Source organism: Aulonocara sp. 'chitande type north' Nkhata Bay, linkage group LG22, assembly GCF_057382095.1.
Source record: "Aulonocara sp. 'chitande type north' Nkhata Bay isolate Kocher_YH1m ecotype deep benthic linkage group LG22, A_spYH_male_GT1.1, whole genome shotgun sequence".
Lineage (NCBI taxonomy): Eukaryota > Metazoa > Chordata > Actinopteri > Cichliformes > Cichlidae > Aulonocara > Aulonocara sp. 'chitande type north' Nkhata Bay.
This window is the reverse complement of record NC_141364.1, coordinates 6,000,219-6,025,385: the sequence shown is the minus strand read 5'-3', so window position 1 is coordinate 6,025,385 and position 25,167 is coordinate 6,000,219. Positions and strand designations below refer to the sequence as shown.

The 25,167-nt window shown below is 40.1% G+C and overlaps 2 protein-coding genes across 7 annotated transcripts in view; one reads left to right on the top strand and one right to left on the bottom strand.

The window, feature by feature from the left end:
• The window catches only part of necap1 (NECAP endocytosis associated 1), a 9,486-nt gene extending 3,087 nt beyond the window's left edge, over nt 1-6,399 (bottom strand). For 2 of the 3 annotated variants that reach the window (XR_015126896.1, XM_086280629.1), the window contains exons 1-7: nt 6,132-6,398; nt 3,245-3,345; nt 2,949-3,053; nt 2,759-2,840; nt 1,682-1,790; nt 1,086-1,233; nt 744-840 (exon numbers count right to left, since the gene is read on the bottom strand). Coding sequence is in view for 2 of the 3 variants with exons in the window: in XM_086280629.1 (XP_086136755.1) it covers nt 744-840; nt 1,086-1,233; nt 1,682-1,790; nt 2,759-2,840; nt 2,949-3,053; nt 3,245-3,345; nt 6,132-6,271 (782 nt within the window). In the remaining variant the exon portion in view is untranslated. Of the gene's footprint in view, nt 1-743; nt 841-1,085; nt 1,234-1,681; nt 1,791-2,758; nt 2,841-2,948; nt 3,054-3,244; nt 3,346-6,131 lie in introns of all 3 variants that reach the window. The other variant, XM_086280630.1, reaches the window with a different exon arrangement.
• epn1b (epsin 1b) lies at nt 6,096-25,167 on the top strand. Of its 4 annotated transcripts, none has more exons than XM_086280626.1 (12): nt 6,096-6,259; nt 6,612-6,684; nt 7,196-7,342; nt 9,717-9,824; nt 10,425-10,580; nt 11,916-12,044; nt 12,476-12,596; nt 12,689-12,864; nt 13,368-14,709; nt 16,264-16,410; nt 16,787-16,939; nt 25,032-25,167. In XM_086280626.1, the coding sequence occupies exons 4-12, from the start codon at nt 9,756-9,758 to the stop codon at nt 25,073-25,075; spliced, it is 2,337 nt and encodes a 778-aa protein (XP_086136752.1). In that variant the 5' UTR covers nt 6,096-6,259; nt 6,612-6,684; nt 7,196-7,342; nt 9,717-9,755; the 3' UTR covers nt 25,076-25,167. The 4 variants fall into 4 exon arrangements, with proteins under 4 accessions (XP_086136752.1, XP_086136749.1, XP_086136750.1 ...); XM_086280623.1 differs by lacking the exon at nt 25,032-25,167 and adding an exon at nt 17,472-20,119 and having other exon boundaries at nt 6,099-6,259; XM_086280624.1 differs by lacking the exons at nt 6,096-6,259; nt 6,612-6,684; nt 25,032-25,167 and adding exons at nt 6,704-6,895; nt 17,472-20,119.

Genomic DNA, 25,167 nt, shown 5'->3' with positions numbered 1-25,167 from the left:
ACTTCAGGTAGCCTTTACTGCTATTTAACTTTACTAGAGTACAACATTTTTAATCACTCTTTAGTATAGACACGAAAAATTGTGACAAGTTTTTAGGCCATTTAAATGCTTATATAGCATTAAGTGACTTTTCTTTAATGTTAGTAATATTTTCCACTGTAACAGTGTTTTCTCTTTCTTTCTTTTTAAAGGAAAGGACATGCTAATATTAATGGGAATGGACCTCAGTATGCAAAACTGTAAGATGCAAATGGCAGATTTGTGCAAAACTGCTAGTTTACATTGTAGTTTTGATTCAGTTACCAAGTGTATGACCCTTCACTTGCTTAAGCTAAGTTGGTACGGCTGTCTGTGAAAAATATGTTCCCTCCTGCCCTACAGTATGGCAAGGTCAGTCCATCCCTGTGAAGCACCATGTAAAATCCATTTCAAGTGCTATCACATCAAAGGTATGTTTGAATGTCCTTCATCATTACTATGACTGCTATTCTCATTCTCTGTGTTTTTTTGCAGGTGCTGAATATTTTAAATGATTTATTAAAGAACTCTCTTCATGTGTGGAGGGCCTTGACTGGTCTACAAAAAACACAGAACTCAACTTCAACTGCTTTCAGCACCTTTCAAACCGGGAGCCAGTGCTAATCAGTGATATTCCTCCACAAAGTCACTTGTGGACAAAAGCTTAGAAAATACCCAATCCTTCAGTGTCCTCATACATTTAACACAAGAAATAATTTTCTTACCTTGCAGGAGCAGAAAATTCTCCCCAAAGAAGATCTGAACTAGTGTTTGACTGAACCACTGTGTTGGAGTTACTACTGTCCAGCTCCAGCAGGCAGCCTGACAGACGGAGACAGAAGCAGAGCTCATTAGCCTACGAGCTGGCACAGATTTTACTCATTTTCTGCAGCCTGAAGCTTGAAGACGAATGAGTCATCTAACAGCCACTAATTAACACAGTGCCTGTGGAAACGGGTCACTCGTGTACTCATGTTAAAGCTACACAAAGGGGAACATCCCACCTGACATCCTGTGTGCACTTTCATTTGCTGATGAAGATGTTTATGTAAAGTCAGTTTGCATACCTGTCGCTGTGCTTCCCATCTGTGGGACGATGTTGTGATTCGATAACCCTGATGAAGGAGGAGGGGCTATCTTGCCTCCAGGTGGTGGTGGGAGAAGTCCAAATCCACCCGATCCTTGTGGGCGGGGCTTATCCCTCTTTTTCCCTTGCTGCAGATGGAGAAGAATGAAGTTAGGCTCATGCGATGACAAAAACAATGTATTTCTTCATACTTCATTGATAGTTAAAGAATTGGATCACAAACTGTAACCTTCAAATTTAATCAGGATTTTCATTTTTATGGGGTATTTCTGTTTTGTTTTGTTTTTTTAAATGAGACCTAAATGTAAGTTTAATAAGAAATATCTGTATTCATTTGTCTGCCTGCACTCCTGGGTGCTCAGGCTGTTCTTCTGTCCTTTGCATCACTGTCAAACTCAATTCTGTTGTCATCACTGGTCCAATCATTTTCATGACTCATTGTGTCATTCTGCCTTTCAGACTCATTTGTGTGATCTGCCTCCACCCCATCCTTCAACAGCACAGCCCTGCATGTGCCTCTTTTATAGACAGATTTTTATCTGCATGTATTGTATATGCACATAAGCTGGTTCTCACCCCTATGTTGAGTGTGATGGTCTGCCCTTCCTTAAAGCCCAAGTCCAGCTTTGGTCCTGAATCCCCAAGCTGGGCATTTTTACTGAGTTCGGTCTCTTGTTTCACCCATCTGCAGAGAAGCAAGACACACAAACACACACTCTCAGCACTGATACAGAAATAAACAATGCACCTCAGCAGTTTTAACAACAACCACAGCAGCTTTCTACAAGCGCATCTCAAAAACAACACTTCACTTTGATGTGGAGTGCTTGTGTTGCAGACAGTTACAGTGAAAGAGAAAAATCAATACTCTGAATACCATTAAAGACAGGATGTACATCTGATGCGTATTAGATTCCTCAAACACTCAGAATTTACTCATTTTAAACAAACCTTTATTTAAATGCAACAGTCTAGCACACAGGTTTGATGAGCCCCTAAAACACTTGGTTTAAATGGTCAGACTTTCTCCCTCCTTTCTTAAATATTTCATATTGTATGGTTGAACCAAAACCTAAACAAACTTTTTTTTTCAGCTTACTGCTTCCCAACAACCACCAGCTAGGAGGCAGGAGGAGTTCAGAGGCTCAGGGTAGAGCCACTAGATGTGGCTCAGATGCCTCCTGGTGCAGGCTGCAAATACTTCAGTATCCCAGGTAGAGCTGAAGGAGGTGGGCATGTAGGAAGAGGGTGGTCAAGGCATCCCTGCTTAGACTGGTGCCCTTGCGACCCAGATCCAGATAAGTGGCAGAAGCATGGATGGATGCACCCAGCTCTGCTGCTTGTTATATTCATTTCTGAACAACTTCAGCCGGCTGAAGGCCTGTAAGGGGAATGAGGGCAGTACTACTACTTTTACTCAATATCATTCTGCATAGGAACATACAAATATCAGCATGTTTTTGGTCGGTTGCTTATTTGTGGTGTCTTGATCTGAAACTTCAGGAAATTCTGGCGTGGTCAGAATGGCTACTGGATGATTTGGCATAACCAGTGTTTCACAGACATTACATGTTTCAATCCCCTGCTATCAGATTGTCAACAAAAAACAGAAAGTAATCCACTAAAACCACCAAACCACCAAATCCTGCTTACTTGAAATGATCCTGCAAAGCCACGTTGAAGTCAAAAGCATCCCCTCGGTCACCAAAACCAACTCCTATGAAAGCACTGCGACCTGCCAGTAAGAGATGATAACTCACATTAAGACCAGAAGAGAAAGGATTTAAGTCTTTGAGCAAGGTTAAGAAATATTCTGGAGTTGCCGGGGTACTTAAATCCTCACCGTTGTCATCCTGTATCCGCAGGACAAAGTAGCGGCTGGAGTCGCTGACGGTTTCCACTGCTATACCAGGATACTCCTTCACTGGTGCCTGGGCAAACAGCTCCCCTGCAACAGCAGAGGAATGTTAAACCAATACAATGCAGAGAGGAAAAGTCGTGCTTCAGCACAGATGGGTCATAATTCTGAGTGCAAACATCACCACTAGCGTGACTTTCACGTTACAGCAAGTCGGTGTCAATTTTACTATAAAAATAGTTTTAATGTAGTTTTTAGTGCTAAACCCAGTGATGTCATACCTGAGATTTTGTCCTCCAGTTTAACGTAGGCTGCTTTGCCCTTGGCTGTGATCCTCATTCGACCTGACCAGTCTGGAGCATCGAGCTTCCAATCAGCTGCCCTGCAGAAATTATTTGACATAGTTTAGCATTTTCAGAGCTGCAACTATCAGTTAGTCTGGTTACATTTCAATTAAATGTTAGTTATTCTCTCTGTTAATTGCTTTGTCTCTAAAGGGAAAAAAAAACAAAACATTGTAAATGGCTTCCAAACAAGACAAAGAAATCAGGAAAATGCTCCAACTCAGGCTACTAATACAGTACATTTCTGCTTAAAGAATAACCCAAACCTGGCTTTTGAGGTGTGATTGGCATAGTGGATTACAGGGCTTGAGGCATACTAGAGTGCATAGACATTTACCTATTTGCATATCACCAAATAAAGCTACAAAACAGACAATGGAAAGAGAAGTGATGCTTCTTGTAATGTATTTTTAATTCTTAGAGAATTTAATAACCTTTAGATTAAATGATTAGAATCCAGGGCTGCTTAAACAGTTATTTATTTTCAGGTCATAATGTGGCCTCATGAGTGCTGACAAAAGTCCAATGAGGTTTCACTTGTTTCACTGACACTAATATGTACAAAGTCCAAAGTGACTTCTTTTTATTGCTTATTTTGAACAATAAAATCCAGAGATTCAGTGATATTTGGTTGAAAATTTATATTTCTAACATCTAACAAATGTTTGAAGGTGGTATTAAAAGGATTTGTGTATTTTAAATGAGGAGAATCTTTATTTTCTCTCTCTGATATTTCTTGATTTAGGTGTTCATTTACTTTCATTATTGCAGTTTTAATATGTGCTGCCTCAGGAGCCACAAACCATTAGTGGAGGCTGCACATATTAAAGTGGGATTATTTATTTAATTGTAAAAGCAAAAATCCAAGGTTATTGCTTTAATGTGGTTATGTCATGAAAAGTAATTTTACTTTTTAGCAGTTTAATTTAAAATACTATTGAAAGTGTAAGAGCATTTTACAGAGAAATGGGTAAAAATGGGCCCATTTTTCCTCCATTCGTACCCCTTTAAAAGAAATCTTGAGCCTCCTGGTTTATCTCCAGAGCCCTTTTAGACGTTCCAGAATCACAAAGCAAATTACTTTGATTACACTGAAAATATGCATTTATTTTACACATTGGAGCTCTGGCTCACAAACAAAAAGGATGGTAAAAGCTGACACTTACACGTCACCTTTTTTTAAACAGAGATTTTGTTTTGGGTTATATTTTTGTGTTGCGTGATCAATTCAAATTATTTTTAATTAGTGTAATTTATTACTAAATTTATGGTCTGATATTCTTCTACACCTGCAGTAGAGGGGTGCACTAACAAGGTCCTCTTAGAGTCATGTTATTCCACATTACTCGGCTTGGCCTTCAGTAACACTTCAGGAATTTTGTAGTCATTTTTGACCAAGATATCTCCATCAGCATGCATGACAGACAAATATGTAGGACTGCTTTCTTGCATTTGGCAATATCGCTAAAATTAGAAATACCCTGTCTCAGAGTGATGCTGAAAAACTAGTTCATGCATTTATCACTTGACTACTGTAATTCATTATTATCAGGATGTCCTAAATACTCCCTAAAAAGCCTTCAGTTGATCCAAAACACTGTACCCAGAGTACTAACAGGGACTTGAAAGAGAGAGTATATTTCTCCCATTCTGGCTTCACTTCACTGGCTCCCTGTTAAATCCAGAATCAAATTAAAAATCCTTCTCTTCACATACGAGGTCTTGAATAATCACCATCTGATCTTAATGACCACTGTTTACTGCACCCCAACAGAGCACTTTACTCTCAGATGGCTCCCTTATTTTCAATTTTAGGTTAGGTAAGGTTTTTTACCTTACAGTATTAAGCGCCTTATGGCAACTCTTGTTTAGACATTACACTATAAAAATTAGACTTATTTAAAAAGATTTTTTATTAATGGCATGTTTCTTAGAAGTATGAACTAATTAACTGTTAGTATTTACTATTATCATTACTTCTCTAATTTGTAGAGATACAATTTGGGGATTATTCTAGCTTAAAAGAGCTATATGCAATTATTAGGAAAAAAAAGTGTTTGAACTCTTTGATTTAATTGCTTCTGTGACTGGGACAGAGAACTCCATAACATGGTTGTACGTGAAGGTATCATGGCTGCAGCCAACAATTTTCTTCATTCCTAAATAAAAAACCATTAACTTAGATTGAAAAAACAAAAGCTGTTAAGGTGACTAACATAGAAAACTATGGAATTAGCAAATGTTCACATATTTTAAAAAAAAGCAGGATCCCATGAATATCAGCTAATAATTTCATCTGGTGGGTTTCAGGGAACAGGTGCAGGGAGAAAGGAGTGCTTCAGCACATCTTTTCCCGGCTCCAGGAAGTTAATACAGCCGTGCAGCAGAGCGGGATGGATTTGAAGATTTTATCTGAAAGGATCAATTAAAAGCAAACAGAAGATTTCAGACTGAAGAGCCTGAACAGTTTGTGGAGAAGACATCCCAGCTGTCACAGAGGAGAGTGGGACTATCCTGGCAAGCCGCCCGTATCGAGCCAGCATGATGACAAATACCCCCGGTCACATCTCTGACAGCTCAGCGAATCCCCGCACACCAAACAACCAACATTTCAGCCTCTCTTCATCTTCACAACACCTGGAGATGGACTTTCATCTCATCAGCTGCTTCCGACATCAGAGCATAAAGCCAGCACTGTCCCTCCGTGATTTGTAAAGCATGCGCTGACTATCGAGCAGTTAAAGTACAACACCCAAACCCGCCCAACAAACGCATTTAAACTGCATTTCACAGCAACATCAGCGAGACACTGGTGTGTCTTTACCTGTACGCTCGGTTTGAAGCTCGCGGCGGGATACGGTAAACGTTGACATCGGGTTTAACGCACAGGATCGACTCGTACTCTCCCTCGGCCGCCATCTTGGTCCAACTGTTATTGATGTGGGAGTTGTGGTAGTGACTCATTTATTCAGCTCTTTTCAAACGGGGGCATGTGTGTGTATGTGTGTATGCGTGTGTGTGTGTGTGTGTGTATGCATGTGTGTATGTGTGTATGGTTCAGGGGGACCTAACTGACACACGACGTCATTTAAAGCTTAGACCGTAACCGTAGGCAACAGAAAAAAAATTATACTTTACTACCATAAAACTGAATGATATTTTAAATTTTAAACAAAAAGAAAATTATTTTTTGGCACAAAAGAGAACTAGATTGTTTATATTGGGAATTTAAATCAATCAATGAATAAATAAATATATAAAGACATAAATAACACTAATTTTGAGAGGGGGCGTGGCCTGGCAGGTGCTGAAAACTGCGGAAGCGGAAACCGTCCGGTCGTGTCGTCTCCTCGAAGATTCCTGAATATCTGCTCATGGTTAGTGCTTTATTTTTACTGTAAATATGCATGTTTGATATGCAAAACGTCAGTTGTAGTTTTGAACTAAAAGCAGGGGACGTTTCGTGGAATATATCCCACCATTTGAACACTAAAATCGGATATTTATGATGGAGCTCGCTGCCTTGACAACACCGCTTGGCTGTTAGCCATATTGACGCCTGCTGACCGTCTTCAGTCGCTCTCCGAGGTCCTGAAAACACCTACCCTGACTCTTGTTACAAACACCACGACTGCGTATCCTAAGACTAAGTATCCAGTTGCGCTAAACATGCAATTTTATTTTTTCTTTTCTTAAAATTTATCTAACATGCCCTGGTAGCTAACTAGCTTGTAGCTCAGCTAGATTCTGAGCTAACGTAGGTGGGGATATATGTTTGTCGCAGTGACAAAGCTGTCACCTACATTAGGTTAGTTTACGCTTTGCAGTCAGTTATGTGTACCTCCCACTGGTCAGCTCTTTTATATGTTGACTGGTTTCTCATTGCAGCGTTAGGATCTGGTTTCTGACATCCTCAGACAAACCAATGCAGGCAGGAGGAAGAGGGGATCAGCAGGATGAATGCTAACTGAGCCAGGAGCTGCACAAATACAACCGAAAGTTAGACTTTTACAACAGAGGACGATTTTACTGAAGGTATGTCACTGTGTTGTTCATGCGCGAGAACATATAGTTGCATTGCATATGATTTGTGTATTGATTACTGTTATATGTGGCATTGCCATCGTCAAAATCAATTGAGTTGTAGATTAAAAAGCAGGCCAGTAGGTCAGAGTTGTATTGGTCCAGAGTGAAGTACAAAAAAAAACATAACTTTATATGCAGCTGCAGACTGAAGGGTTTTGGGGGGGGTTTTCGGGCTCAAAGGGAAACCAGTATTCATAGCTGAATGAAAGAGCAGTTCTTTGACTGTGTCTTTCACAGTGTTTTTCTCCATTTGTGGCATCTACACCATGCATGACATTTAGATTTTTATGTAAGAGTTTTGCCTCTGCACTAGCAACTATAATGATTCCTATCATCTGACAAAAGCGTTAACAGACTGCTTTTTAGTTGTTGTTTTTTTTTAGTTTGGGGGCTTTTTTGAATTCATTTAATAGCACAGTGAAGATTACATGGACACACAGCAAATAACCTCAGGTTGGAGTCAACCATGGGCTGCTGCATCTAGCCTTGCAGCATATCTTGACTTGCTTAGCCTACGAGCTAATTGAGCATCCACTTTAACAGAATTTTCTAAATAATTAATTAAAAAAGTTTGTGCAGATGCATGTTGTAGAAATAACAACAAATAAAAAATGATTGTCACTGAATGACAAGGCAAAACTTGGCATTAACATGCCTCAGCGAAGCATTAGGGAAACAGTGGCTAATTCCCGTCTCGGCCCTGCAGGTGGTCTATTATTCAAGCTCGAGTCCTCTACCACAGGCCTAGGATTTTAGCTTGGGGGTCACTACACTAAGTGCTCAGATCACCGCTGGGACCACTGTTACCTTTACCCTTGACAACTTCTCGAGCTCTTCTCTGAGCCCTTGGTACTTCTCCAGCTTCTTGTGTTCCTTCTTCTTGATTTTGCTGTCATTCACTATTGTTACGGCCTCTTCCTCTGCTTCTCCACCACTACTATGTCTGGTTGGTTAGTTATCTCTAGTTTGTCTTTCTGTATCTGGAAGTCCCACAGGATCTTAGCTCAGTCATTCTCGACCATCCTAGGGGGCGTCTCCCATTTTGACCTTGGAACTTTCAGGCCATACTCGGCACAGATGTTCCTGTATACTTTGCCAGCTACTTGGTTATGGCGTTCCATGTGTCCCCTGCCTGCTAGCATCTTGCACCCTGCTGTTTGTTTGCATTTGTTTCACATTTCACGTTCAACATACGTTGCCCATATGTAACTTAGAGGTCACTCAAATTTATATCCATGATGGAATTTTGTTCAAGTCGGAGTGAAGTTTTCAAAAAGCAGTGTAGGCCTGGCCTGGATTTATTATTATAATAATAATAATAATAATAATAATAATAATATATAAAATGGCATCATTTATTAGTATATTGTCTGTTTTTATGAATGATATAAAACAGGAAAGTATAAAATAACTTGAGCTTTAGAAAATAAATGTCATAGAGCTATTGTGACTTCCCTTTTGACTCACCCTGTAATGCTGCAGGTATCTCTGCTATAAAGACAGAAGCAGGACGGTCAAATTTAAAACTGACAAACTCACTCAGTTTATTTGTATAGATTATACAGCTGTCGGTGTATAAAACAAACAGGTGTTTGATGGGAGGATCTCCTTTTCATGTTAAGGGCTACTGAAGAAATAGCTTGATAAACGACTCGTGGGCTTTTTAATTGTAAAGGTTTGATTGTGATTACAGAAACAAAGTGTTGCTGTTTGAAACTATAGAAAAAAAACTCCACCTGAGTCTCCGTCCAAGTGCTCACTCTCTGCGGCTCATAAAGTGAGCCCATCAGAGACGCTGCACTTCAAATTACACCAAATCTTGTGAGTGTTTTTATCACACACATGCTCCTAGACATGTGGATCTACAAGATTTTCAGTCATTATTATAAGTCAAAGTCTTGTGCTGCTTCACTGATTGTGCAACAAGCTGAAAGATGGGGTTTATCTTCTTCCAATTTGCTGTCTGATGAAAAACTGATCTGAATAGGCCAACAGCTGGGTAGTTCCTGGTCCAACATAACATTTTACTGGGTCTTAGCAATCAGAACACCAGTTATGTTGAACCAAGCAATCTGACTAAAATAAAGATAGCATTTTCACAAAACAATAAACCTCTGCTTCATCTCCATTATCGACCAACCGTCAACTACAAAAATGATGCACAATTAGCAAAAAAATGTATATGTGGATGTAGCTTCAGATAAAAGTTAGGGTAAATTTCCTTGGTAATCGATGTAGACATCCCCAAAAATTTCAAAAATGTTACATTTTTAGAACTCTTTGTGTTTTCTTTTGCTTTGTTCTCATGTTTTCTCTAAATCAGATCGCGGTGGTTTGATTCCCCACCTCTCCTCCGGACATCATGACGTCTTCTATGCTCCGTCGACAGCTGAAGAACCTGGTCCAGAACTACTCTGAGGCCGAGGTCAAGGTAGGAGAAGCTAGATTTAAATTGTGTATGACCTCAAAACCATAATGTTTTCAGCCTTTCAATTCAATATTACCTCATCCAGTAATGCAAATAATATTTAAAAAATTATGTAGGTTAAATTTAGGAGGACAATAAAGGTAAATATTTATTATGTAGTCTGTGCATCATTGTATGCACAACAAATAATACATTTCTGGCATGTGTTTGAACACTAGTAGCTTTAAATTCAAGTCGTCTGGTGTGGTAACAATTGCTTATACTTTAAGAGGTTAGAGTGACTAAAGGGTTACTCAAGTAAAAATCCTACTAATTAAAACAAAGCAGAAACCATCAATTTTAAGCCCTGAACCTGAATTTCTTAGAGTCAAAGAAAATATAGAGATGAACTCCTTTTTTGGATGCTGATCTCAAACATGATCAATAATGTCCTTGAGAACTGATTACTAAACATCTTTGGTAGCATGGCTCATGTAATGAGATGCCCTGCTGCTGCCAGTCCTCCAAAACCCTGATGTTAACATTTTATAAGTTAGCATCTCAAACTTTCAACTTTCCTGAAGCTGTTTTGGCCTCTTTCTACTCTCTTTACTTCTGTTGCAGGTGAGAGAGGCGACATCCAATGACCCATGGGGCCCATCCAGCTCTCAGATGGCCGACATTTCCGACCTAACGTACAACGTTGTGGCCTGTAATGAGATCATGACAATGCTCTGGAAACGGCTGAAAGACGACAAGAACTGGAGACATATCCACAAGGTGAGCGACGGTGAAGGAGTAACACTGGAACAAAGAAGGGTTTGCTTTAGAGGATAGATGCTGGTTTCAGACATATATTGGATTCTTCGGGGATGAGATGTTAAGTGTGGAATTGTCCATTTATTCACAAAAAAGATGGGAAACATTCATCTTCAGATATAGTCAGTTTCTGTCTTCTGTTACTCATCTCTACAATGCGGTGCCCATCTGAAGTGAGGGTTATTTTTTTATTTTTTTATTTTTTTTTGCAGCTACAGTTTCCAGATGTCCCTTTAATGCACCACATGCAAAATCATGTTATGTTGATACAGCTACACGATACAGTCACTGAATATGTCTGTGTGATTGTGCCTGTTCAAAACATGGCTGTACAGATTGTGTGTTGCAGTTTGCTCCAAACTACATGAATGACTGACTGAAGTCATCTGTCACAGGAAACAATAAATCAATAAAATTAACACAAAAGAACTAGTTTGAGTTTTAATCCATCGCAGTGTTGATTGTTTGAATTAGAGTGAGGGCAGCATGTAAAACCTCATATACCACAGCTTTTGTTTTATTTTTGTGATTAACAATAAAAGGATTGTTGCATTGGTTAAACTCCTCAACTATTCCCCAAGCCTCTTACCCTTAAGTTTCATAACACTGTTTCTACTTGTTTCCTGTGCAGCCATTATCAAATGAAAAGCAAAAATAATCTAATAAAACAGACTGTGTAAGTTGAATTCAGTAGAACAGCATAACAGTAAGCTAGCACATAGGGAACCCTCTATCAGCTTGGTGTGAGGGTTGGTGTGACACAAGAGGATGCGGAGAATAGGGTGAGATGGAGGCAGTTGATCTGCTGTCACGACCCCCTGATGGGACCAACAGAGAAGATAGAAGGCATTCTTCATCTAAGTAGCATGTACAGTATCTATATAGGAATATGCAAGGTTTTAAAAATAAACATTTAACTTTGTAAAGTTTTTTAATATTTAGTGTTTAAAAAAAACAAAAAACCTTACAGCAAAAATATATTTAGTTTCTCTTTAAAAGCACAGTTTAGTCTATTAAGTGGCAGTTATTACTTTCTGAACATCAGCCGTATCACTGCTTCCATTTCAGCTTTGCCAGTCAGCCACATGACTCAGTGTTGGCTCATCAGTTCCAGAGAAATTATGTCTTTTCAGTTGTTTTTCTTATCTTTCATCCATTGCACCAATATTTTTTGTTCCTTTTTACTTGTCCTATTTATTCCCTAATGCAGATAAAACAAGAAGCATTGTAGTGATAGGAAACGGCATTTTTATTGTATATAAATGAGTTTGTGTTGTCATGTGTTTTTTATCCTAGTCCCTGACACTCCTGGAGTACCTGCTGAAGACCGGTGATGATCGCGTGCTTCTGAAGATGAAAGACAACATCTACATTGTCAAAGCTCTCACAGAGTACCGCTTTGTAGAAAAGGATGGCAAAGATCAGGTGATACACACTTCCTGATTATGTCAAATGGATGTAGTCTTTTAGGTTCCATTAAAGGATTTCATGCTATGCATTAAGACAGTTACTGGTACTATAATATTTATGTCATTAACCTTCAGACCAGGTTTACAGCAAGAATGAAAGTGTAGTCTAGGTTTGCTGCCTCAATCACCTTAAGATACTCCTAACTGAAAACCTTTTCAGAGTAACAAACACATTTAATTTCTCTACAGCATGAATAAACTTGTTTTTTTTTTTTGTTTTTTTTAATCATGTGCTATAGTTTGTTTTAAATTAGATCTTGAATAGTTCTGATCTTGTTTAGCAAAAAGCATTGGGGTTTTCTTCAAGCACAAGTATTTCAGGCTTAAATAATTTTTCTGAAATGGTCAGAGCCAAGTGAACGCTTATTGTAGCCATATTTGTGCTAGGGTGTAAATGTGAGAGACAAGGCCAAGGTTGTTCTTGTTCTTATGGAGGACGATGAGAAACTAAAGGAAGAGAGAGAGTTTGCTGTCAAAACCAGAGAAAAGACATCAAAAAGTGCAGCTGGTAAGCCTTTTTTTATATCACTGCTATATACTGTTGTTCCAACAGGTTTTCTTCACTGATCATTTATATTCTTTTGCTTACTTTCTAACCAGCATCATCTACGGACAACGTCAAGGATCCAAACTATAAGCCCTGTTATGTACCTGGGGCCTCAGGGCTTCCATCTTTGGACAACATACCCTCTGTAGCTGACTTGACGGCTTCCTTCGCCGCCCGCAAAGAAGAGCGGCTTAAACAGGAAGCTGAGAAGAAAGAAACAGAGAGACGGGTAAGTACAGTGCACAGGTGTAGAAAGATCGAACATTACACCAATATGATGCTGCCAAGAGGCTCTATTTCAGATAAAAAGCCATTGCCGATAAATGGTAGGCTAACGAGGAAACTCTCCAAACATTTAGCCAATGTGTTTACATTTGAAGGCCTTCTGTTTTATTAAAGTAAACAAAAAAATCTCAATAGGCAGAAGTTATATATTGAGAAGCCCATTGCAGATTCCTATGATGTGTTGCAGTTTGATCTCCATTGGTTTTTAGGGCTGCCTCAGTCCAAGAACCTGCAGTCTATCCAGCAACTATAGTAGTAGTAGTAGTAGTAGTAGTAAGAGTCTAACCTAGCTATATATTTTTAATTACTGTATGTGCTGATTAAGAACAACTATCGTCTGTATTGTGCCATTAAATGGAGGTTAGCCACAGCATATAGCATTTTGGTATATGAAATTATTATGGCATATGAATTATTTGTATTAACCATTTTGCAACGATATGCTAGGCCAAGATGAGTGAAGAGGAGCTAAAATGGGAGGATGCTAATAAAGGTTCTGATGTTAAAACTGATGCTTGGGGAGGAGAGAAAGAAGAGGAAGTAAAAACGGACCCATGGGGAGCCCCCAAAGAACCTAAAGAGGCCGTAGATCCATGGGGCACCCCCTCAAGACCTGACACAACTGAAACAGCAGCTAGCAGTGGTCCCTGGGGGGCTCCAACAAGTCCTGATAAAGATCCATTTGCAGCAGATCAAACTAATGATGATCCTTTTGTGGCATCAAAAAATGGGGAAGATCCCTTTGCGGCTCCGAAAAATGGGGAAGATCCCTTTGCGGCTCCGAAAAATGGGGAAGATCCCTTTGCGGCTCCGAAAAATGGGGAAGATCCCTTTGTGGCACCGAAAAATGGGGAAGATCCCTTTGTGGCACCGAAAAATGGGGAAGATCCCTTTAGTGCATCAACACCTTTCAACACCCCAAAGGACAGTTCAGACCCTTTCAGTGCCCCCAAAGACACGGAGGATCCATTTGCTGCTCAGAAAGATGAACCAGACCCTTTCAGCTCTTCTAACAATGATCCGTTTAATGTTCCAAAGGATGATCCTTTCAAAGCTCCAAAAGATGACCCATTTATCGCCCCAAAAGATGATCCTTTTAGTGCCCCTAAAGAAGATCCTTTCATTACCCCAAAAGACGATCCATTCAATGCACCTAAAGACGATCCATTTAATGCACCTAAAGACGATCCATTTAATGCACCTAAAGACGATCCATTTAGCTCTCCAAAAGATGATCCCTTCAGTGCAAAAGCATTAACACCCCCTAAAGAGGACCCATTTGCAGAACCGTCATCAGGGAAAGAGGACCCTTTCACTGCTCCCACAACACCACCTAAAGAAGATCCTTTCTCAGTGCCAACCAAACCTGTTCAAGATCCCTTTGCTGCACCAACAACACCACCCAAAGAGGATCCGTTCTCTACACCATCTTTACATGCAAAAGATGACCCCTTCGCTGCCCCAACATCTCCACCTCAAGAGGATCCCTTCTCCACAACATCTAAACCGACCAAGGAAGATCCCTTTGCTGCACCAACAACACCACCTAAAGAAGACCCATTCACAGCACCATCCAGTCCACCAAAGATAGATGCCACAGATCCCTTCGATGCCCCTCTAGTGAGCTCGCCTCAGAGTAGCACAGCTGCATGGGGAGCCCCAGCCACTTCTCCACCAGCCACCGGGTCAGATCCCTGGGGGACCACGGCAGGTGCTTCTTCACCTACCAGTAATTCTGATCCATTTGGAGATGCATCCAAAGCAGACAATGACCCATGGGGGCCTTCAGGTAAGAAACAAACAAATAAATACTTGTATATGGATAGTACTTCTCAGAACGTAAAGCTGAAGAATTTTGCTAACTTCTAACCGGTTTGAATTAGTCGTAGTTCAAAATGACTGTTATACTTATCTGAAAAAAGATGCCAACTTTTTTTCATTGGCTGACCCTTATCAACAGAAGGTGGGTGGGGCTGCTGTGCTCACCACTCCTTGCACTGAGAATGCATTGTAAGTAGGTGTATATGCCTTTCATTTCCACTGTGGAGTTTTACATGGCACTTTAAAGTGCACACATTCACAAAAAGGCATATCAAATTCAAATTCAAATTTTATTTGTCACACACACACACAACCATACACAGTATGACATGGGGGTGAAATGCTTGTAGCTGTACAATGCCCGACCATTAAATGACAGAAGAAAAGTTTTACAATATTTACAATTTACACTTTACTACAAAAATTTACAAATTAACTTGGGAATTTACAGTAAAGAATGTGCAAATAGCAGAAGAGATTATAAAGATAAGGATTATAAATTATAGGAATTATAGGATTATAGGAAATGTGTGGTGACGTGTGTGAGAGTCCAGTCTTATAGTGACGTGTTTGGGAGAGTCCAGTCCTACACCTGGTTCAGGCCCCGAATAGCCTGGGGGAAGAAGCTCCTCCTCATTCTCTCTGTTTTGGCCTTAAGGGAGCGGAAGCGCTTCCCAGACCTCAACAGTGAGAAGAGTCCATTGTTGGGATGGGAGAGATCCATCATAATCTTCCTAGCTTTGGACTTGCACCGCTTGGTGTAGATGGACAGCAGGTCAGGGAGCTCTGATTGAATGATGCGTTCTGCCGAGCGCACCACCCTTTGCAGATCTCGTCTGTCCTGCTTGGTGCTGTTCCCAAACCAGGTGCAGATGTTTGCCGTCAGGACGCTCTCGATGGTGCAGGAGTAGAAGTTCTTGAGCACCTTCAGTGGCAGATGGAAGTCTCTAAGTCTTCTGAGGAAGAAGAGACGCTGACGGGCTTTCTTAACCAGGGTGTTGATGTGACAGGACCATGACAGGTCCTGAGTGATGTGGACACCCAGGTATCGGAAACTGTCCACTCTCTCCACTGGCGTGGTGCCACTGATGATGAGGGGTTTGTAATTCCTCGCCTGCTTTGTAGTGAAGTCCACGATCAGCTCCTTAGTCTTGCTGATGTTTAGGAGGAGGTTATTCTCCTGGCACCAGGTCTCCAGGTTCCTAATCTCCTCCAGGTAGGCCGTCTCGATGTTGTCGGAGATCAGGCCCACAACAGCAGTGTCGTCAGCAAACTTGACAATGGAGGTGGTGTCTGATGTGGCTACACAGTCATGAATGAAAACTGATTTTGGAAACTGATTTTTATTAGTTGTAGAAAGACCTGTGACTGAATTTCTGTACTTACATCACATGTGGCACCTTTATGTCTTTGTTGAAGAAGGCTGAGTAGCATGGTCCAAAACTCTGGAATAACCAGAGGAGTTAATTCTGTCATTTATTTCTCCATCACCTGAACCTGTCTGTTTAATTTACTCATCTAGCTTTGGCTCCTGCCAGTACAGACGATGCATGGGGTGCACCTGCTCCACCTTTAGACTCCTCCCCATCTAGTGACCCCTTTGGAGATGGAGCATCTAAATCCAATGACCCCTGGGGTGCATCAAGCAACACAAGTGGCAATGGCACAGGTACATCACATTCTACACACTGTCTGAATACATGTTTGTGTCATTTATCCATTATTCCCATGAGCAAACACTGATTGTCTGTGTATAATCACCTATAACACACTCTGCTCTGATTTAATTGACTAAATGTTTGGCTTGTCTTTAATTAATATCCTGAAAGTGGGGACTCGTTAAACCTTCATTATTGTGTCCATACATGGTGATTTGCACTTGTCACCATTTTCCTTGTTTTCATCCTCATTTCCCCGTCAGTCAGCAGTCACCTAACAGTCTTAATCTATTAACCTTCTCTTCCACTTTGCTCTCTCTTCTTCCCTGACCTGTCCCCAAAAGAAAACACCTTTTAGAGTAGAACTGGACCTTTATTTTATTGCAGGAAAGCACTCGAAGCAGGAAGACGCGATGTATCGAAAGACTGCTTCCTTCTTGGGCTCAGCAGAGGCATCACTGGTTGACTTGGACGATCTGTTTTCATCTGACCCTAAACCCAGACAGCGCCCTCTCATTGACGCCCAAACACAAGCCATCGGTAAGGACAGAAAAAATGACGCGTCAGTCTGGGTGAAAAGTAACTTTTCTGACAAATTCATCATGTGGAAATATTTGTGGTGCGCTTGACTCAAACGGATGCATGAACACCCTCGAAGACCTGACAAATGAAAGTCACTCCCTGCTGATTTTAAAAATGCATTCCACTTGTGTTCGTCTGAAGTCATTCAAAGATAAGATGAGAGGGGTGATGGCTAATATTTATCAGTAGGTTTGTATGGAGAAACTTATTGTGGTCGTGTGTTTTACCTCCCCTTCCTGCCCCTGTGGCCTTGCTGTAGTGTGTAGATGTTGTTCTGTACATTAGTGTGTGTGTGAGAGCATTAGTGAAGTTACTCTGTATAAAGACTAGTGTACATTAACCAGCAGATGTATAACCCTTCTCACCCCTCTCTCTGCTCTGCCTTGGCACATTTTCTCTTTACTGGAATTCTTCAAACTGTGTTTAACTCCCTCCCTCCATCCTTCCCCCTCAACCCTCCATCTTCCTGCCACTCTCCTTGATTTCCCAGGCACTTTCAAAACAGCGGGCATGACATCCAGCCCTTTGCTAAAACCAGGAGCTTTTGCTGAAACATCACCCTCATACTCCAACCCTTTCATTTCGACCATAGCTTCCCCCCATGGTGCACCAACTCCCACTTTTGGAGCTAACAATCCTTCAGCATCATTGAATACTCTGGAAATGTCTAATTCTTCCATCAGTATGATTCAGGCATCTCAGATAGGTCCAGAAACACAAATGATACATCCCATTTATATCAATGAGAGTCCACAATTAGGACACAACATGAACTCCCCCATTGGAGGAGTGGGAATGGTGCAGTTTGGATATCCAGGCTCCATCTTAATGGGAACTGGAATGATTCACTCAGGTGTCTTTCAAGGAAATCACCCATCAGGTGACGGTCAATTTAGAGGCTCCGTCCCACAGGCTGGCGCTGAAGTCGTCTCAGGCAGCGGGTCAGATGAGATGGTGAACAAAAATAATCCATTCCCGTTCTGACAACTTGACATGTAATTTGGATCTCTGGAATCACCAAAAAGGTAGTTTTGCATGTTTAGTGCTACAGTTTAGTGTATGCATTCTCATTAGGATCAATTTTAGAGCAAAATATCTGAACCTTACTTTGAAGTGTCTCTTTCCCCCAAACCAATGCAAAGTTGTTCTGAGTAATCACCTTAGCCTGTAATGGAAATTTCTATCTTTATGGTTGTCGAGCCTTGGAGGAAGACATTGTTCTCCATAGATAAGAAGGGGTCACAAAAAGGTAAAACTGATGTGAATCATGTGATGTGGCCTTTGCAGTGACCTGCTGTGGCAAATCTAGATCAGCATGTTTGAGGGTGTTCTCCACCGCCATTATCAAAACACCAAATGAGGCAATATCTTTAAAAGACAGGAGTTCATCCCTCCAGTAGAGTTCCAGAGACGTGAGTCATTTTTATACAGAACTAGGCTGAGAATTAGCACAGAGCACAAGAGCCCACGTATGACACATTCTCACTGAATCATATGCTTTTGTTTGGTTTGGACAAGCAAGCTGCCTGAGAAGAGCAGGAGACAGGACGCACATCTACACTCCCTAGTGATGAACACACAGGATGATTATCTGTTCAGAGCTCACCACGTGGAAGCTGGCATTCACAATTCAAATATATAGTATACGTGGCAGTTTTTATGTTTCTAAGCTTGGTTGTCAAAGTGCTGTTGAATTTAGCCAGAAGGAAATGACAGTACTTAACATGTACGAAGCAATCTAAATATTTGACATGGTAAACTTACATCTGTGTCTTTCTAGAAAGAAGGAAACAATCGACAAAAGTGGTGTATTGATAATGGGAAGTGGTGAGTATATATTTATACATATTTAGAAGCATAAACATGCAAAACCACCTAATGATGCTTTAATAAAAAACCCTTTCATTCCTGAGCTTACACTAACCTCCCCTGAACTCAAGATGCTGCCCATGAATCAAATATATACAAACACAATGTGTACAGCGTAATATATATAAACAAATACACAGATTATTAAAAAAAGAGCAATGTAATTCTTATTTAAAAATGAATTTATTAGATTTTTTCCTTTCCCTGCACAAGTGTGACAAACGGAGAGCACCTCAGTGTGTCTGTGTGGAAATCCTAAAGAGTTTTCGGTGTGTTTGAGTGTTGTGACAGGACCTGTAAATCTTTGACTGGGACATGCGTCACTGTAGGATTGTGTGTGTGTGTGTGTGTGTGTGTGTGTGTGTGTGTGTGTGTGTGTGTGTGTGTGTGCAGTATTTTGCTGATGTAAATAGTGGAAGTATTTACAAGTAAACCTGGAAATATACTGTACTGTATATCAGAGTGTTGCAATCACAAGTAACTATTTATTGATCTATTTATTAATTATTAATTTATTGCTTGGTTAATTATTGACACAGCAATGAAATCCAACAAGATCCAAGGTCAGGTGTAACTTTCATTTCAGGCAGGCTGGCCTGGTGGTATTGATCGTGTGATGTTAACTGACTTTAATCTGATTGGTTGTTTAAATATTTCTTTGTGAATCAGCTCGGTAACCAACGGTGGCTTCATCTTCCCGTTTAGCTCTGTAGACATTTTTGAGTCATTGTGTAATTGTCTTCTTGGTTTCCCGGCTCTTTCTGAGGAGAAACTGAAATACCGTTTTGGCGAAATTAAAAACAGAGTTCAAGAATATCAACTTGTTTAATGTGTATGCTGTTTGAGCGGACGTGTATGTGTACTTGCTCCTCATTTACTTCAACACAAACATCTGAAAGGAGACTAAATGGTTGTATTTTCTCTTCTTGTTACATTTTACTTTGAAAACTTAAATGGTAGCAGGATTCATCATCATCATTTATTAGTTTTGAAAACTGTAAATTAAAGCCACAGTGAAGCAGGCAAACCTGATGAAGGGATCACATGGCTTTGTGCTTCATGGGCTGTACGAGTCCTTACTGTGTTACTGACTCGTTAATATGTGAACGTTGGTGGAAAAACAGACTGGAATACAGTCTAGCTTCACATGACTATTATTTCTCAGATTTAATTTTGTATGAAATGAATTTATTTTGCTGTGTATTAAAATGTATAGTTGTGTTGTAAACTGTGACAGTACATTTGAGAAATAAAACGATTCATGATACAGTCACTCTGCCTCTTTTGGGTCTGGCTGTCCACAGTGGATCCCTCAACTTCTCAAATCTCACTTTTCTTAACCTGAATTATTTCTCACTCATGATTTCTGTCTTTGAGGACTTTCTCACTGTCACCACTAGAGGGCCATGATTACCAACATTTACACAAAACATTTTCCAGCACCTGTGCAGAAGAAACGTTTAAAGCTATAAATATTTGCACATTGATAAATTCCGCATCGTTAGCAAATATGGGATTTTTTTTTATTTTTTTTTTTAGTTATTATTACTATCATTATGATGTTTAAACCAGTTGTCTTAGATTTTTATGGAATAAATATGCAGACATACAGCCACAAATTGTCAAAGTTAAATAACTGTCTTCAAACAGTATCTTTAGCCTATATTTATTTGGCCACAGCATTAGGCCTGCTTTAATTATTCATTCACTCATCATTCATTAATCTCCTGATTAATTTAGAAGTGCAAGGGTGAGTGGAGGGCAGATGAAGCCATTACAGATATTGGGCACAAGAGCAGAAAATATAGGATTGACAGATGAGCTGAGTCCCTCCATTCATGAATAGAGGGCTTTAGTGTCTTAAAAACAGACCAGGGCAGATTGGGAATTTGACAGTCAGCTTCAGTCATTTTAGGACACGATGGTCAGTTGAGACCTTGTGTCGCCTTTTGTTTTTTTGTACAGTAAGTAGAGTTATATAATCCTAGCCATCGCCTTCATACAGCGGGATAGATTCAGAATAATGACCATGAACAATTTTTTCTGCTCATTACGAATCCTTGAACTAATTAAACCTCTGTAAGCTGATTCTGAATAAAAAGTGTCACCATATTAAGTGCAGGTTTTCCTTTAACACCTGCCCAATTAATTAAATAAATAAATCACAACCTGACAAAATTTTCATAATTATAATTATTAAAGTTTGTTGTACTTGAGTCCCTCTTTAAACCAGTTTGGATGGATAATAATCATAAAATCCTCGCTCGCAGGCTGAGGAGAAACATGTTTAAAATAGCCCAACAACACATCATTTGCTATCTCAGTGTGTTTGGTAACATTTAGACGTGTGATTGCTGAACATATTGCTTTCAAAGTCAGTGATGCCCACTCACTACCCCAGGGGGTAGATGTGAAGAGCAGTTCAAGTTACTTGAAACCAATGCTTTCATTTTAAAGGACTGGTTAAAAAACAAGGTTAAATATTAATGCTGTGTCAGGGCAGCTGGTGAAAATGTCACTTAAAGCAATAAATCTGGAATCAGGGAAAAAGAGTACGTTGGTTAAAAAAAACAGTTAGTTAAAGGGGTGTAAATGTACCTGTTTGGTTACTGTGTGCCTTGAAATGAGAACAAGCCCACAGAGTGGAGCTGCTATAGATGAGAATGAATCCAATAAAGTAACAGGAGAACAAACAGTTTTCTTTAAAAGGTCAAACTGCATCAGAGTAGTTAAGATAATGTCATAGAGAGTAAAGTCACTTGCTTCTTCTTTCTATCGTTCCCATTTCTGTTGTCACAGCAACTTGCCTATCCCTTACATCCTCTTATGTGACACCAGTACTCTTCATGTCTTCTTTCCATGAGTCTTCTTTGTGGTCTTTATCTTTTCCTCCTGCCTGGTATGGCCATTTTCAGCATCCTTTATCCAATTTATCCGCCATCCCTCTTCTGCACATGTCCAATCGATCTCGCCCTTTCCTCTGTACCTCTGCCTCCAAACGGCACAATCTGAGCTGACCCTCTGATATACTGTCACAAACCAGGCTCCACAGCCATGACAAAAAGGGAGATGCCAAATGAATCCCAATTAAAACACTGTTTATTTTGAATGTAAGAAACAAAGGAAAAAACTAAACTAACCTAGGCTTTCAATGCATGATGAGGAATGTGTTGTTTAGTGCAAGAAACAAAACCAAGAAGCAACCACAGAAGACATCTGGAGGCACGCCGCTCAGCCTTAATGTGCTTCTTATTTAGCCACTCCTTTGTTCCCTTGGTGTTCTGAGTCACTGTCATGCTGGAAGAGTCATCGATGACCCATCTTAAGATTAACAGAAGTGGGCCCCATCCATCTGCATCATGATGTCATCCTGCACCCTTAGCATGAAAACAGCTCCAAAGCAAATGTTTCATACTCAGCATTTCACTTCCTCCAACCACAGTGCGTTGAGTTGATACCAAAGAGGTCAACTTGTTTTTCATCTGATGGCAGCATTTTCTCCCAAGACTTCTCTGAACCATCTCTGATGTTCACTGGCAAACTTAAGATGGCCTGTATACATTCCTTCCTGAGGAGGGGGATACATCCATCAGTGTTAACAACAGTATTCTTGGTGACTGTGCTCCCAACTGGCTTCAGATACTTAATATAATATAATAAGCTCCTCCCATGTAGTTTTGTACTGATCCACCATCTTCTCATGATCACCCTCACCCCATGATTCAAGAGCTTACATGGAGCTGCAGACCAAGGATGACTGATGGCCGTTTAGAGTTCTCCCTCTTCCGGACAATTGCACCTACACCTGTCACCTTCTCACCAAGCTTCTTGCTGATGGTCTTGTAGTCCATCCCAGCCATGTTCAGGTCTACAGTCGTATTCCTGATGTCCTCTGGGAGCTCTTTGGACTTGACCACGATGGTGGATTGATTGATTGGGAGAATTCTGGCTGGGTTCCAGGGGATTCCAGCCAGAATTTCACTTAAATTTCTCAGTGAAATTTAAGTCAATAACTTTTATGTGATGCAATTTCTTCTGGACTTTTGTTGGATTTCTGTCTCTTTCAATTAAAATGAAACTACCATACAAATGAATTTCAATACAGCAGGGGATCAAATATTAATGTCCCTGTGTACAACACAAATTCATAACATTAGCAATTTAAAGCACTTTCACAATAGTATGCAATGTTGATGACTAACCAGATAAGAAAACCAAAGCTGGGCCTCACATGATTTCTGACTGGTGACTGATAATTAGAGAGTGTTGGTAAGGTTTTGGCATCATCTTAGGATACAGATGGAGAAGTTCTTAAAAACGTTTTTTAAGGTGTAGCAACAAAACAGATGTTTCATTTCAACAGACCACAAAGGCAACTGAAGCAAGAAAACATCCAGCAAACTCAAAATCATTTTCTAATCACGGCCCAGTGATTTGTGCAGTCATCACTCAGTATAAACAGTAGCTGCACCTCACTTGTGTTAAGACGGGTCAGAGTTAAAGGAGCAGAATTACAATCACAACACCAGCTCTCGTCTCAATCTAAGCCTTTCTATACCATGTATACAAATTAATCTATAGAAGGACAGGTCAGCAAGGCCATGACTGAGAGAGGAGGCGTGATGAGGAAGGCAGGCGAGGCGAGAGTGAGAGTGGAGGAAAAGACACTGCAGGGAGCAAAGGGGAGGGAAAGTAACAGATGGACTTGGGAGGATTAGAGGGAAATCTGGGTGGGTTTCTGATGGAAACTCACCCAAAGAAGCACAAGGGAGTAATAAGGGAGCATGAAAAAGAAAGGTGAAGGAAACTGGAACCCTGCTTGAAGACAGGTGAAGGAAACACAAAAAGAGCCTCTCCTGAGATCCAAGGAAAGGTAAGTAGATTTTTTTTTTCATTATGTTCTGCAAGTGTAAGCCGATCAATCGGCAGCAGCTGGATTTCAGCTTTTACTGATGAAGCAAAGAGCTCTCTCAAACAGGGAAACTATATTTTTTTACTTGTATTTATGGAAATCTGTGATGCTTCAACGAGCTGTGTTAATTCAGTTTTTCTATCGCTGACATCTTCAGTAAAACCAGCATTTCTAATCTAAGACTGAGATCAGAGTCAGTAAAAATGAATGTCTTGAGGAAGGTGTCACCATATCGGATCGTCACCATTGTTGTGTTAAACCTGACAATGATTTTATCGTGATGTCTGTGGAAAATCTAAAAAATAAATAAATAAATAGCGGTAGCACTCTCAGCTCAGCCCCTCTCCTTCTAGGGATCTTTGAATTTCAGGTTTTGTGCAGTTTGTCTTCATCATTTAGACTTTTATACTGATGACGTGGTCAGGTGCGTGGTACCAAATAATCCAGCAGAACAGTACATGCATTTGTGGAGTGTGTGGATTATAGGTTTGCCTCACGCTGATTTGATAAGATGAAATTAAACCTCAGTGCCTCTTCAATCAATCTGTGTTTATAGCGTACACAGAGAAACTCCTGCTGTGATGCCCATCAAACTTGATCTAAAATAGGAAATTGGAAATACCTAATTTTTTATAGTTATCAACACTTTAATTCACATTTAGTGGATAATAAATTTTGAAAAGAAAACTGTCAAATACTGGGAAATATGATTTCAAATATGAAAACACACACACTTTTTTTTATTTAAAAAATGGTGCTTTTCATGTTCTAGACGTCTTTAATGATCTGTATGTTTCTGACACACTGATCGTAATTTGTAATTAATTGCTTTTACTACAAAATCTGCACACATTCAGACTTCAGTGGAATCTTTTTAAGTAATTGCTTGTGTACAAGCAGAGAGAACACAAGAACTGGTGATCAAGAGGTCAGGCCCAATACGTTTGTGCTTATAATGTATGATGTGTTGCAATAGGACATGATACAATACAATATGGTCTGATGGAATCATATTATATTATATTATATTATATTATATTATATTATATTATCACAGGGGGGTGGACCCTATCCCAGAATTATATTGCTACATCAGATTGTAGTTTAATGATTTGAGTCTAATACGTTGTATTAAATATAACCAATTTACAAATGTGGCACCTGGCAGGATTAAGTGCAGCTCAAATTACTTGGACATAGACGTGACTCTGTCTTCATGACTCCTAATCCCAGATCTTTGCCTCCATCATCTGTTTTTCCCTCTCTTAGGTGGTCGTTCAGACAATGACAGCATGAGTGTCAGTAAGCATTAAACTCATCCACCTAACCCCGCAAGATTACCACAGATTACCAGGCCACGAGGTAGGCCTGAGACGCTGGACTAATCACTTCTTCATGAGTTCAA

Coding starts and splice junctions, on each gene's coding strand:
- epn1b (XM_086280623.1), top strand. CDS start 9,756: ATGACGTCTTCTATGCTCCGTCGACAGCTGAAGAACCTGGTCCAGAAC. Junction 12,597..12,688: donor GACATCAAAAAGTGCAGCTG/GTAAGCCTTTTT, acceptor CTTTCTAACCAG/CATCATCTACGGACAACGTC. Junction 12,865..13,367: donor AGAAAGAAACAGAGAGACGG/GTAAGTACAGTG, acceptor ACGATATGCTAG/GCCAAGATGAGTGAAGAGGA.